This window comes from Ranitomeya imitator, chromosome 7, assembly GCF_032444005.1.
Source record: "Ranitomeya imitator isolate aRanImi1 chromosome 7, aRanImi1.pri, whole genome shotgun sequence".
Lineage (NCBI taxonomy): Eukaryota > Metazoa > Chordata > Amphibia > Anura > Dendrobatidae > Ranitomeya > Ranitomeya imitator.
In genome coordinates, this window is record NC_091288.1 from 70,546,645 (window position 1) to 70,561,693 (window position 15,049).

The following is a 15,049-nucleotide window of genomic DNA, read 5'->3' on the forward strand; positions in this document are numbered from 1 at the left end:
CCACGTTCACATGTTCATTATATGGTGAGTATTTTACATCATTATTTGTAAGCCTGAACAAGGGGTGGGTGAAAAATACAGAAGTGGTGACGTGTTTCTATTATACTTTTCCATTTTTGGTTTTGGCTTACAAATAGTGATGTAAAATACTGACCAGATACTGAACATGTGACCGTGGCGTTACACCCCTGCTCCTCAGCTACTGTAACTAACAGATTATGCTATGGTAAAGATGTCAACTGCTGGTCACAAATAGATGGTGACGTTCATCGCAGGATTTTTTTAATTTATGCATTACAACATATATCATAAATTTTATATATTTTATATGTGACTCTAATGACTGATCTCAAATCAATGTGGTTTACTGCATCACACCTCCGATAATTACAGAATACGAAAAAAAATAGGAACTTTCCAACCCTAAGTCCTAAATCACTAATAAATCCAATCCAGAACACCCATATTTCAAAATGGCCTTCCTTTTTACAAAGCCTATCAATTTCTTCATTTAATTTTTTTTAATAGAGTTGTGGAAATCCAGAGGGTACTGAAAGTGCTCTACTATGTGGACTTTCATATTTGATTATTCTAAAGGAATTGATTCTATGTATTTTGTTGTAAGGTTAAGTGCAGACGACCACGTATTCTCTCATCCGATAGAATCGGGTCGATTATGCTATTCACACTTTGATCAGAGTGTGATCATAGTGTGATCGTAGTGGGATCCGATTTTTTTGGAGGAAGAAAAGATGGAGAAAAAAAAACTCTCCATCTTCTCCATTGTGTTAGTCTGTGGAAATGAGACAGCACTCAGATGTCAACTGAGTGCAGTCTGATAATTTCCAAATTCTCATTGACTTGTACGACCACATAGAATAGCATTGTTCTGAAAGGGATTCAATGCTTTTTCAGATCCCTCTTGGGCCAAAAATACAGCCGTGTGCACAAGCCCTAAGATTTAGGGTGACTTCCTATGCAGCTTCAGTTTGGTGTAGTTTTCACACTGATTGCTAATCGCAGTTTCAGAAGTAAATAGCAGTTTAAGGCCTTATTTTTGGATGGAAATAACTGACCGATTTTCATCAGCATTTTTAATCAGCCTTCATGGGTGTTTAGTCGGTGTGTTAGTTTTTATCATGAGAGTTTTATCAGGTTATTTTCATACTAGATGTTTTACCTATCTTCTTCTATGATACAATCATAAAAATTGTACAACACATGGATGGCTGATGGATGGCATCCAAGTGCTGCTAGATTTTTTTTTAGGCCCATAGACCAGCATTGGTGAATTCTATCAGTGACTCCTATCAAAATGAATGTAGAGGAGCTGCGGAGACACCATCACGTGTTTCTCAACGCAGGCAGTGAATAGCCAGGCCTTTCCCCGGGAAGGAACAACCAAGGGAAGGGCAGCATCCAATAAAGGAAAACATCCAATAAAGGAAAACCACCTATGCCAAGCATGGTATCCATCCACAGACAGCTGTTTCAGGTATTTGCCCCTCATCAGTGTGGAGTAGGAAACTGGCTATCAGGAGCAGTGCCTAGTAGAAAGTCTATAAAGGCACGGATGATTGAGCTCGTGGAGACCAAAACATCCAACACCGCGGAGACACCATCACGTGTTTCTCAATGCAGTGATCCAGAACACTGCCCCCGAAACAGCTGTCTGTGGATGGATACCATGCTTGGCATAGGTGGTTTTCCTTTATTGGATGTTTTCCTTTATTGGATGCTGCCCTTCCCTTGGTTGTTCCTTCCCAGGGAAAGGCCTGGCTATTCACTGCCTGCGTTGAGAAACACGTGATGGTGTCTCCGCAGCTCCTCTACATGCATTTGCATATTTGGGGGCAGTGTTCTGGATCACTGCATTGATGGTGTCTCCGCGGTGTTGGATGTTTTGGTCTCCACGAGGTCAATCATCCGTGCCTCCTATCAAAATGAGACATGTCTTCATGTTTTGGTGTGGACCGCTTGGTCCACAAAAATACAGGGGCAAGTGACCAACATCATAGACTATAATGGTTACAAGCTCCATCAATTAAAAACATAGATAGAAGTTGTATGTGGAAATCGGACATCTAAATACTTGCAAACCCATTTAGCCATTAGCAATCAATGTGAAAACTATGCCAATCTACCGCAAAATCAATTTGTGGCGCTCACCCAATCTTGGACTTCCATCTGTCCTTACACCAGGGCCATATTTTTTAAAATGGAGGAGGTTCAGAACTACTCTACATACAGGTTGGAATTGCAAAAGTAATTTATATTTTGCTAGAGCTATAACAGCCAGTTTTATTTTACTGCATTGAAACGCTACAACAACATGATTAATGATCACATTTACAAGAAGCAGTAATACAGAACTGGTGGTGTAATATTCTACTTTCCATTTAGTTTCTTTTATATTCTTTTTTTTTTTTAAATATTCTAACGTTATGCAACAAGTAAAGTCAGAATAAAAGGTGATCTCAGCTGATACACGCTGCCTCATCTGCAAGCAGCCTGGATCAGACACACGGCTGTATGATTCCAGCCAGGTATGTTCAACTCTAAATCGCTGCAGTGTTTCAGACAAAAATATGCTTTAAAAGCCACCGGGGACCGAACAGTACGGCAGACTAATCATACAATAGGGTCCTGAATAGTGATGAGCGATTAAACTCGTTATTCAAAATTTCTCGAGCACGCTCGGGGGTCCTCCGAGTATTTTTTAGTGCTCGGAGATTTAGTTTTTCTTGCCGCAGCTGAATGATTTACATCTGTTAGCCAGCATAAGTACATGTGGGGGATTCACTAGCAACCAGGCAACCCCCACATGTACTTATGCTGGCTAACAGATGTAAATCATTCAGCTGCGGCAAGAAAAACTAAATCTCCAAGCACTAATAAATACTCAGAGGACACCCGAGCACGCTCGAGAAATCTCGAGTAACGAGTATATTTGCTCATCACTAGTCTAGTCCTGAACTACTCCGTCCCTGGAGTGACAGATCTCTGCCTATGCCCGGGATCACACATGCAAGAAATACGGCCGTGTCTTGCATGTTAATACCCGGCAGGTACGGACTGGGGCTGAAATTAAGCTCTGGCATTTGAAATCACACAGGCCCATGTTGTCCCCGTCCCCATGAACCAGATGGGATATATTACCTCGGATGGAGGAAGGCAAGATTTACTACAAGACCAATATTTCTAATGATACTTGTGACCTGCTGGGGTAAGTGACGGAGTCAGCGACTTTGTGCTCCATCACAACTCTTAACAGTATGGGTGTCTTTAGAACACCAATTCTGCTAACAACGTAGCAGACAAGGCAGCCCATGACCAAACAGGCCCTTCTGGCATTTGCCAGAATTGCCAGATGGCCAGTCCGGCCCTGATACCCGGCATTGCCGTCATCACTCAGGAGCGGAGCGTGCTGAGCATGTATTGCTATGCGGCCGCAGGCTCCGCTCCTGAGTGACGGCGGCAATGCCAGGTATTAACATACTAGACTCGGCCGTATTTCTCACATGTGTGATCCCGGCTTATGTGCGTGTAGAGCCAGAGACTTGTCACTCAATGGGATTCAGAAGGGAGAAGCCACTGGAGACCCACATGTCTGATTAGTCTTCAATGCATCTTGGTCAACAGTGGTGATTAAGGGTATGTGCATACACTGCGGATAACTCTAATGGTAAATCCACAGGTAAACCGCACTGCGGATTTCCTGCGGAATTACCGTGGATTTACCGCGTTTTTTGAGGTTTTTGTGTGGATTTCACCTGCGGTTTTACACCTGCGGATTCCTATTATGGAGCAGGTGTAAACCGCTGCGGAATCCACACAAAGAAGTGACATGCTGCGGAATAAACAACACTGCGTTTCTGCACGTTTTTTTCCACAGCATATGCACTGCGGATTTTGTTTTCCATAGGTTTACATGGTACTGCAAACTCAGGGTAAACTGCTGCGAATGTGCAGCGGCCAATCCGCTGCGGATCCGCAGCAAAATCCGCAACATGTGCATATAGCCTAAAGTATGTTTTTCTCTGAAACCCCACAGTGATTAAAAGCCAAACATGGCAGAGATCATACAGCCAATGTCTGGTACATGCTACAGAAAAAAAAGAAAATTAACGAATATAAATTACAGAACTGTGACGGAAACCCAACAATCAAAAGATTAAAGGAATTTTCCTATGAAGATAACCCCTTCCATATAGCAAATTAGGGCATAGGACATCATAGACAGATATTTCCTCCTCAAAATCCAGTTGCCCACAGCAGAAAACTGCTGCATAACACGACTTTCTTTGGCATTGGGGAATTTAGCTGCACATCAGCAGGTCCTTATTTAGAATCAGCTATTATATATAGGGGGAATATATAGCATCTCCAAGGAAGTTTTTTTTTGCGCTTTTTTTTCTTCAATTAATGTGATTATTTTTACCACTTGGTCAGACATTTATCATCCTATTGAAGCACCTTGTTGGTTTCCACCTCTTCATGGGATTATCTTTCAGATAAACATAATAACAGTGACCTTGTTTGATCATCAGTGAAAATGGGGCTCATATTACAATGGTTACTCTCTTAGATGTGTTCATGCAAAGTGATTTTTTGTTTAAGTTTTTCAAATTTTCTAGTTCTGTAGTTTTCAAGTTTTGTGCTTTTATAATGAATGTACAATTAATAAATCAGGGTGGGGCCTTTAATTACTCCTTGTAGTGCGAGCATGTGAATGCAGCATGACTACTCAATGCTGCGGCGCATGCAATAAAGGATTATGTCCTCATGCTGCCCTGTGCTAGCCTGAGAGCGAACGATGATAGCCCCAGCCTTTCATGTAATGTATTTGGCCCAAGACCATCCCTAGACCCTCCCGTGATGTATATGCCTCCAGCCTTTACTGTGATTCGTGTTCTCCCAGCCCCTCCTGTGATGTATAAGCACCAGCCCCTCCTGTGATTTATAAGCACCAGCCCCTCCTGTGATGTATATGCCCCCAGCCCTTCCTGTGATATATATGTCCCAGCCCCTCCTCTGATGTATATGCCCCCAGCCCTTCCTGTGATATATATGTCTCAGCCCCTCCTCTGATGTATATGCCCCCAGCCCTTCCAATGATATATCATATATATGCACCAGCCCCTCCTGTGATGTATATGCACCAGCTCCTCCTGTGATGTTTATGCACCAGCTCCTCCTGTGATGTATATGCACCAGCTCCTCCTGTGATGTATAAGCACCAGCCCCTCCTGTGATGTATATGCACCAGCCCCTCCTGTGATGTATATGCACCAGCTCCTCCTGTGATGTATAAGCACCAGCCCCTCCTGTGATGTATATGCACCAGCTCCTCCTGTGATGTATATGCACCAGCTCCTCCTGTGATGTATATGCACCAGCTCCTCCTGTGATGTATATGCACCAGCTCCTCCTGTGATGTATAAGCACCAGCTCCTCCTGTGATGTATATGCACCAGCTCCTCCTGTGATGTATAAGCACCAGCCCCTCCTGTGATGTATATGCCCCCAGCTCCTCCTGTGATATATATGTCCCCAGCCCCTCTTGTGATGTTTATGCCCCCAGCCCCTCCTCTTATGTATATGACCCCACCATCTTCTGCGCTCCAGAGCTGCACAAATCTATAAAATCAATTGCGAGCAGCACCATCAATACCACCTAACATCACAGCCGCACCATAGAGAAGCAGCTCCATTAGGGGTGAGACAATTACAATATATCTTTATAGAGCAGGATAAATATCAATTTTCTATGCCCCCCTAATGATGGTATAAATTAACTATATAAATGGCCCTTGGCAGAAAAAAAGGTTCTCCACCCCAGGTCAGTATAAATAATGGCATTATCTTATGTGTCTGCTCTTGTCCCTATTTGAAGTCCCATTTATCTGCTTGCTTTATATTAACTGTTTATTATAGACATGAGGGGATGACGGGACTCAGACAGTACCTATATGATACGGGCCACAGCCAAGAACCATCATTCCATGGTCATCAAACTTTATGTCATGCTCCTGGGGAAGAAATGAGTAAAGGCATTAACCATAGCAAAGATATATAGATCATAAAAAGTCATATTAAAGGGTACTCGCTACAGCTGTTAGGAAATGTCTCATCAAACCTTATCATTGTATCACATTTCTAATGGACAACACAAAAGTGTGTAACCATTATTCTTCTGGGAAGATTACTCTGTGTTTTGGGGGGTTTTACGCAATTTTCCTTCAATATTTCCATCAAGAAATTCTAGAAGAGGGTTACTAAATATAAGACTGGCCAATACTGTTCTTACAGGTTAGGGCGATTTCGACTTTGGCCTATTTGGCTACAATTGACAGTGTAAAAAAGTTTATCTTTGTACTAACTTTGAAATAATGTGGATAACTAGTGTTTTTGTAAAACTGATCACTAGAGCTAAAGATATTTCACCCCTGGCGTTCAATAAGTAAAACATAGTACCTGTCCATTGTAGGTAAGGTAGAGGTAGTTAGTTATTGCAGGATATTCAGCAGCCAACGTATCAATCTGTAGAATGAAAAAATGTGCAATTTCAATTAATCCTGAAATATTAAACTCTAATATTCTCCCGTTCACACAGGGGCAATGATGTTAAAAAATGGTAACAACCACCAACTCCTAAAAATAATTAAAAAAAAATGTTTTTAACAAAATTTGGACTCAATTGATTACATTTGATGAGTTTTTAGTGTTATACGACATTTTTCTTTGCACCAAATTCATCTTTCCATTTGCACCTTTTTTGAAATCTGTTTTTTTAGCTCCCCATTGTGGGTGTAGTTTAGGATTTCCTGATATTTTTGCCTAATTCATTATTTACACCCTAACATGACAAGCATGACTAAACCCGTAGATAAATGCAAAAGTGAAGAAAGAAAAATAGATAAAAAATAATAATATAAATAATACAGTACACGGCATCCATACAAGGTTAAGAACCAGAGAAAAGGAAAAATGCCGGACACTAGAAGCCCGAAGTGATGGCACATTACATAGGGGCATTCATGAGGAACTGATGAGTGGGCAAAAGATACCAGTAATAATAATAAGGTACAATTACATATATGTATAAATATATATATATATATATATATATATATATATATATACTGTATATATATATCCATTGGGCCATCCCTTAGAGCTATCCTGTCCTGTCCATTTTTCTATTTTCCTGGTTCTTAACCTTGTATTGATTCCTTGTAATGTATTTTTTTATATGTTTTCCTTGTTTTATATGTTTTTATCTATTTTTCAACAAAATTGTTCACTTACGTTCTTAGTCATGCTTCCCATGTTAGGGTCTTTATGATGTGATCTATACGGTACTTATACGTAGGCCTATATTGGTAGCCTAAGTCATAATTTGCTACTTTTCGGTAAGTCCAACATTTGTTGTAAATGTATTCTAGCCTCCCATCCCCCGCAGTGATTTTATGTACGCTAGATATTTCGGTGTAATTTTTTTTTCACCTAAAATATGACAAAGAAATAAAGACCATTTTTTTTACTCTGTACACCTCATGCGTCATTTTGAAGAATTTGGTGCAAAAAAAAAAACCTAGGCTTTTTGTGTCCAGATGAAGAAGCCTGGTACTGCGAAACGCGTTGAGTGAATGAAGAAATACCGATCTTTTGGTCTGGATTTGGATTTATTATATGGGATACCAGAAGTGCAGATTATCCGCGAATCCTCCTTCCTTATCTCTGCAAAGACCATTTTTGGACTCGGCACAAAACGTATTCACCTCCTGCATCATTTTGAAGAACGTGGTGCAAAAAGAAAACGTCATTGAATATCACAAGACAAAAAAAACAAGGAAAAGTGACAATTGACGAATCGGGGCTTATAGTTTATAGAATCGGTGAACCAGCATTCTCGATTATCAGCCGGTGTAAAAGTGCAATATGGCTACAAAACTATATGAGACATTTCTGTAAAATTTCATGTCTACAATCTGCAAAGCATTGGACACAAATTCTATTTTATTGTGAATATTTTATAAGAAATAGCGGAGATGCAGCCGCCATAAAATCCGTTTACAGCGCGGATATACGGTGTCGAGGACACAATAATATCGCAGGACATTCGCAGTGATTTTTATAGAAACACTTTGGAGTTTAAATAACAATACGAGGCTGTAATTTATATGTCCATCCACTCCAATTATAGAAGAGTCACTTTTTTTTAATGCTGTTTTGAAAAGAACAGAATATGTTAGCGCTATGTAAATAACGAGTTATTAATGATAATGACGATAATAATGTCCTTATCCATAGTTTATTAATATGCATGGCTCAGCTACTGCGGTGATGTACTATATTGTACGGCCTGTGAGTGATCATAGACTGCACAACCTCGTTTGTGGCTAGCCACCCAGCAATGAAAGGGTGCCGCATTAATTAGCTCAAACCAGGATTCTATTGCTTCATGGCAAATGACGGGATCAAGCGTACAAATGCATCTGTGTCACAACGGCGCATACCAAGTAACTTCATTAAAACAGAGGCGCTCGCCATGAATGCAGAATTACTTTGGTAATGATGGGGCACTTAAAATAAAGTATTAGCCCATAAAACAATGTTAGCACCTCGGGAGATGGCTGTGAGGCTAGTTTTTTTTTTCGAGCCAGATGCTGCACGTTTAAACCAGGTCTGCTCCTGATGTTTCGTGATTACAGGTTTTTATATACTGTTTAATTGCCACTTCAGCGGAACGCCGCCGCCGCAGTTTCAACGGGAGCTCTCAAAGAGCAAGCGTCGAAATTGCTTTGTGGGTGAAATAAGAAATGATGAAAATGGAAAATGAAACTGCCTGACAAAGAGCAGGTTAATCTGTCAGATGATATAACAAATATCAAGATTTTAATAGCAATATCGTCTGAGCCAATCAGAATTTTCCATTCGTGCTTTTGCTTAAAAAAGATCCAATTGGCTCAGATAGGAAGAGGATTCTAGGCGGAAGACTTTCATGGATTTACAAAGTAAAATAAAACATCACGTAACTTTCAAGGAGGAAAAAAAAAACTCGGTATATTTTTACCTTTGGACCACGTTCACACTAGCAGTATTTGGTCAGTATTTTACATCAGTATTTGTAAGCCAAAACCAGGAGTGGGTGATAAATGCAGAAGTGATGCGTATGTTTCTATTCTACTTCTTCTCTGATTGTTCCACTAGTATCTTGGCTTACAAATACTGATGTAAAATACTGAATGTGTGAACTTGGCCTTAGGGCTCGCTGGCGTATAATATGGAGGAATACAATGTGAGAAAATCTTGCATTACACTCTGACCAGTGTTATTTAATGAGGCAGAACAGATCTGCAATTTTTTTCTCATGTCGATTCGTCATGAGTTAAAAAAAAATCGCAGCATGCTGCTACTGCTGTTGGCAGCGCATCTTGCACGGCGTGTACCCAATCAAGTCACTGGGTGCGTACAAAAGATCGGACCGCACTCGAATGTCATCAGAGTGCAGTCCGATATACACTAAGACATCCAATGGAGAAGAAGGAGAGATTAATTTCCCCTTCTCACTTGTGATCTGTTTCTCGCATAGGAGAGGATCGGATCACAGTAGGGCGTTGATCCAGGGAACTAGTCTGATTGCCGTATGTGGAGTCGGGAAGGAATTTTTTCCCCAATGTGGAGCTTACTCTTTGCCACATGGTTTTTTTTTTGCCTTCCTCTGGATCAACATGTTAGGGCATGTTATGTTAGGCTATGGGTTGAACTAGATGGACTTAAAGTCTTCCTTCAACCTTGATAACTATGCAGAGTTTGAGTCAAGTGTCATTAGTATATCACATTGGATGCTCTCACATACTCACATATGATGCTATATACTAATGTGACCCCAGCCTCAGGGCTCACACTGGCGTATAAGGCTACTTTCACACTAGCATCGTACGACGCACGTCGCAATGCGTCGTTTTGGAGAAAAAAAACGCATCCTGCAAAGTTGTCTGCAGGATGCGTTTTTTCCCCATAGACTAACATTAGCGATGCATTGCGACGCATTGCCACACATCGCAACCATCGTAAAACGGTTGCATTGTGTTGTGGCGGACCAAAAAAAGTTACGCGTTGTAAAGCTGCATGCGCAGCCCCCGTTGTGCTGCGTTTTCACAGGATGCGTCGGTACGTCGGCCTGACGCACTGCGACAGGCCAATGCTAGTGTGAAAGTAGCCTAAAAGGGATGAGTGCAATCCCTTTGAACCAATGTTGTTCTATGAAGCGGTGCAGATATGCAGATTTTTTCTCAGTTGTATTCGGACTGAGTAAAAAATCTCAGGCTGCGATTTCACTCCGAAATCTGATGGGTATGAGAAAAAAAATTGGATGCCTTAAGGACCATCAGTTTAGCATCTGATTTTTATGGCTACATTACAATTCTGTATCATAGGAAACTGTAAATGATTGATAGCCGCTGAGTGCAAAAATGGATCGTACACGGATGAGAAGTGAGAAAAAAATCGTCCGACTCTCCTGGATGAGAATGGGACCGATTTTTTTATACACTAGTGTGAGCGAACCCTTATTCTGAAAGGAAAAAATCCAGAAGAGACTTTGTAACCTCATGATATTCCGTGATATTCATGGATTACCGTGATGTATCAACCTTGACGGGTGGAGAGATATAGAGCCCAGTGCAGCCCTACTGTGCCATATAAAGGAACGGTCATCATAAGATAACCTACTGTTTAAAGAGTAATCTTCAATTAAATTTTTAGATCATAAATCAATAGTAAATATAAAAAAAAAGAAAATTGACAATATATTTTTTCAGAGAAATCTGCTTCTTTCATCTTTTGGATTGATCACACACTGTCAATTCATGGATAAAATCTGTGTTCAGTGCAAACAGATGTTCCCATTACTTAGATAGGAGATGAAAGTCGGGATTGTTAAAATTGTACCAAAAAGGAGGAGGAACTAGAGACTGACACAGACACTCTGCTGCAGTTCTCCATAGAACTTTATGAGCACCAACTGTCATCTCCTATCCAGGTAATGGGGAAATGTGTATATTTATAATATACAATAATTATAATAATAATAATAATAATAAAATGTGTATTAATTGAGGACAAGATTTAGCCATAAATTGAGAATTTTGAGAGTGAAAGATGATTCCAAGATGAGAAAGTAACAGATTTCTCTAAAAATTAAAACAAGGCTAGCCTGTCTATGGTGTATATGTACAGTACAGACCAAAAGTTTGGACACACCTTCTCATTTAAAGATTTTTCTGTATTTTCATGACTATGAAAATTGTACATTCACCCTGAAGGCATCAAAACTATGAATTAACACATGTGGAATTATATACTTAACAAAAAAGTGTGATACAACTGAAATTATGTCTTATATTCTAGGTTCTTCAAAGGAGCCAACTTTTGCTTTGATGACTGCTTTACACACTCTTGGCATTTTCTTGATGAGCTTCAAGAGGTAGTCACCAGGAATGGTTTTCACTTCACAGGTGTGCCCTGTCAGGTTTAATAAGTGAGATTTCTTGCCTTATAAATGGTGTTGGGACCATCAGTTGTGTTGTGCAGAAGTCTGGTGGAACACAGCTGATAGTCCTACTGAATAGACTGTTAGAATTTGTATTATGGCAAGAAAAAAGCAGCTAAGTAAAGAAAAACGAGTGGCCATCATTACTTTAAGAAATGAAGGTCAGTCAGTCCGAAAAATTGGGAAAACTTTGAAAGTGTCCCCAAGTGCAGTGGCAAAAACCATCAAGCGCTACAAAAAAACTGGCTCACATGAGGACCGCCCCAGGAAAGGAAGACCAAGAGTCACCTCTGCTTCTGAGGATAAGTTTATCCGAGTCACCAGCCTCAGAAATCGCAGGTTAACAGCAGCTCAGATTAGAGACCAGGTCAATGCCACACAGAGTTCTAGCAGCAGACACATCTCTACAACTGTTAAGAGGAGACTTTGTGCAGCACGACTTCATGGTAAAATAGCTGCTAGGAAACCACTGCTAAGGACAGGCAACAAGCAGAAGAGACTTGTTTGGGCTAAAGAACACAAGGAATGGACATTAGACCAGTGGAAATCTGTGCTGGTCTGATGAGTCCAAATTTGAGATCTTTGGTTCCAACCACCGTGTCTTTGTGCGACGCAGAAAAGGTGAACGGATGGACTCTACATGCCTGGTTCCCACCGTGAAGCATGGAGGAGGAGGTGTGATGGTGTGGGGGTGCTTTGCTGGTGACACTGTTGGGTATTTATTCAAAATTGAAGGCTTACTGAACCAGCATGGCTACCACAGCATCTTGCAGCAGCATGCTATTCCATCCGGTTTGCATTTAGTTGGACCATCATTTATTTTTCAACAGGACAATGACCCCAAACACACCTCCAGGCTGCGTAAGGGCTATTTGACCAAGAACGAGAGTGATGGGGTGCTACACCAGATGACCTGGCATCTATAGATGGTTGGGGTGAGCTGGACCGCAGAGTGAAGGCAAAAGGGCCAACAAGGGCTAAGCATCTCTGAGAACTCCTTCAAGATTGTTGGAAGACCATTCCTGGTGACTACCTCTTGAAGCTCATCAAGAGAATGCCAAGAGTGTGCAAAGCAGTCATCAAAGCAAAAGATGACTACTTTGAAGAACCTAGAATATAAGACATAATTTCAGTTGTTTCACACTTTTTGCGAAGTATATAATTCCACATGTGTTAATTCATAGTTTCGATGCCTTCAGTGTGAATGTACAATTTTCATAGTCATGAAAATACAGAAAAATCTTTAAATGAGAAGGTGTGTCCAAACTTTTGGTCTGTACTGTATATATTCGTATTTACCTTCTCTATCTCTGCATACATAGTGCCGAATCAGTGCCTTTGTATACAGTTTAGAAAGTAATGTCAGTGCTTTCTCTGGACCCAGGGGTCATGTGATCACAGACTATAGAAAAGAAACAGGAGCTGCTGGGTCCAGTTCTGTTCTGGATTGGAGACAGGAAGTTGAAATTCACCTGTAACTAGGGCTAACAAATAAGCCCCGGTTACAGGGTAACAAAAAGAAAATAAAGCAATAAAAAGAATGGAACTATTTGTTAAAGTTCCCCCAAAGGTCTTATAAGACTTTATAGACAGTACAGAGTGTAAAATAAAATAAAATAAAAATGAAAATAGCAAAAATAAAATAGAAAAAAAAGCATAAGTTAAAAGAAAAATTAAACAAGTAAGAAAGAGACACTGCCGGTATGATTCGATGTTCCTAGCCATGCCCCAATCAAAAAAATATGTCAAATGTGTAAAATTAATTTTTAGTGAAAGGGGAAAACTATGTAAAATATTTTTAGTTTTCCTTTATAGTGTAAAAAAATTAAAAATGACTTAAAAATTAGGCCCAATGTGTCTAAAAAAAAGAGGCAAAAGTAACTAGTAATTTTTTTAGAGCCATTAAAAGCACATGTACGATAGCATGAAATGTTCTAGTCAGGAAGGGGGGAAAATGATCCAGTCATAAACTGGCAAATCAGGTTTGTATTGTTCATTTGTCTGTTTTGACATTCCATTGGTCTGTACTATTTTAGAAGCAGACAAATGGAATAATTTATCCATTGCATCAGATATGCAAATGGAAGCATAGGGATCTGATTGATTATTATGGGACTCATTTGGTTTCCATTTTTAAAGGGAACTACTCATCAGTTTTTTCATGTATGAACCAATACCACCACCTTCCTTTGCATCTGTGCTGCATTCCAGAAAGCTATACATTATGTCCTCACTCCTCTGTATATTCCCAAATAACCTTTTGAAGTGCTCCAACGAGGTATATAAATTAGGATGGTCCGGTCTGATGGGCATCAATGCAGCTTGTCCCTCTTCCCCCCTTGCTAAATGCCGTCCTCCCACTCTGATTGATGTGGATGATGCATCCTGAATCATCCATATAGCCAAACGGAACCTCACGCCTGTGTCTGGACAGGTGCACTTTGCTCAGCCCTACAGCCTAAAACTTAATTGCGCATGCGCCGGCACACAACATTCCATCTCTTGCTTACCGGAACCATTTCACCCATATTGTCTTGTTCCCTGCTGCTGGGATTAAACTCAATTCTGGCAGCAGGGAGCAAAGCAATATGGGAGAAATGGCTCTGATAGATGAGCCGGAAAGATGTGCGCCGGCGCATGCGCAGTTAGATTTGAGGCTCTTTCCACATTAACCATATGTGTGGGGTTTTAGGTTGCTGCATCTGTCCACAGTAGGGCAGATCAAAGTGCACCTAAGTGAGCCTCCAAAGTCCCTGAACAGGCTAGAGATTTTGTTTGGCTATGTGGATGACACATCTAACATCACAGGACGGCAGTTAGCAGGGGAAAGGAGGAACAGGCGCCACTTCAATGATGCCCATTGGACCCGACCGTCTGGATTTACATACCTCGCTGATGCACTTCAAAAGGTTTTTTGAGGGATATGGTAGTTATATTGGTTCAAACATGAAAAAAACTAGTGACAGAATTCCCTTTAAGAATGGAAGAGAAAGTTCTGGCTGCAGGGTTTGTTTCCATTCTAAAAATTGGTCACTAAATTGATAATAATGAGAGCTAAATAACAACTTAAATTATAAATAAATGGTAACTGATGCAACAGATGAATTAATCCATTTGTTTCTCAAAAACATTGAATGTCCGAATGGGCATGCGATCAGAGCCTTAAACATATTTTTTTAAAGAAAGTTTTGTGATTTTCATTTTTTTTCATTTCCCATATCATTATATATTAAAAAGAAATCCCAAAATATTGTAGTTTTCACTCAGATCACTGATCCGAATTATAGTTTGACATTTTCGGTGCTTTAAAGATCACTTTCCAGTAGTCAAATTATCATCACAGATAGGATGACAATGACAGATAACACCTAAGTTTAGATGAAAAAAGATCACACTGTTCAGCTCAGCTCACCTTCTCCCCTCCCTGGACAATGACCTCTATATGGATCACAAAATATCCAAAAAGATATTTTAAAGAAATCAATTAAC

At 40.3% G+C, this 15,049-nt stretch overlaps 1 protein-coding gene across 1 annotated transcript in view; it reads right to left on the reverse strand.

Annotated features, from left to right (window-relative positions):
- Positions 1-15,049, reverse strand: part of CPS1 (carbamoyl-phosphate synthase 1) — a 111,222-nt gene that overhangs the window by 43,142 nt on the left and 53,031 nt on the right. The window contains exons 23-24 of the mRNA XM_069735370.1: positions 6,478-6,543; positions 5,969-6,032 (exon numbers count right to left, since the gene is read on the reverse strand). Coding sequence (XP_069591471.1) covers positions 5,969-6,032; positions 6,478-6,543 — 130 coding nt within the window. The remainder of the gene's footprint in view (positions 1-5,968; positions 6,033-6,477; positions 6,544-15,049) is intronic.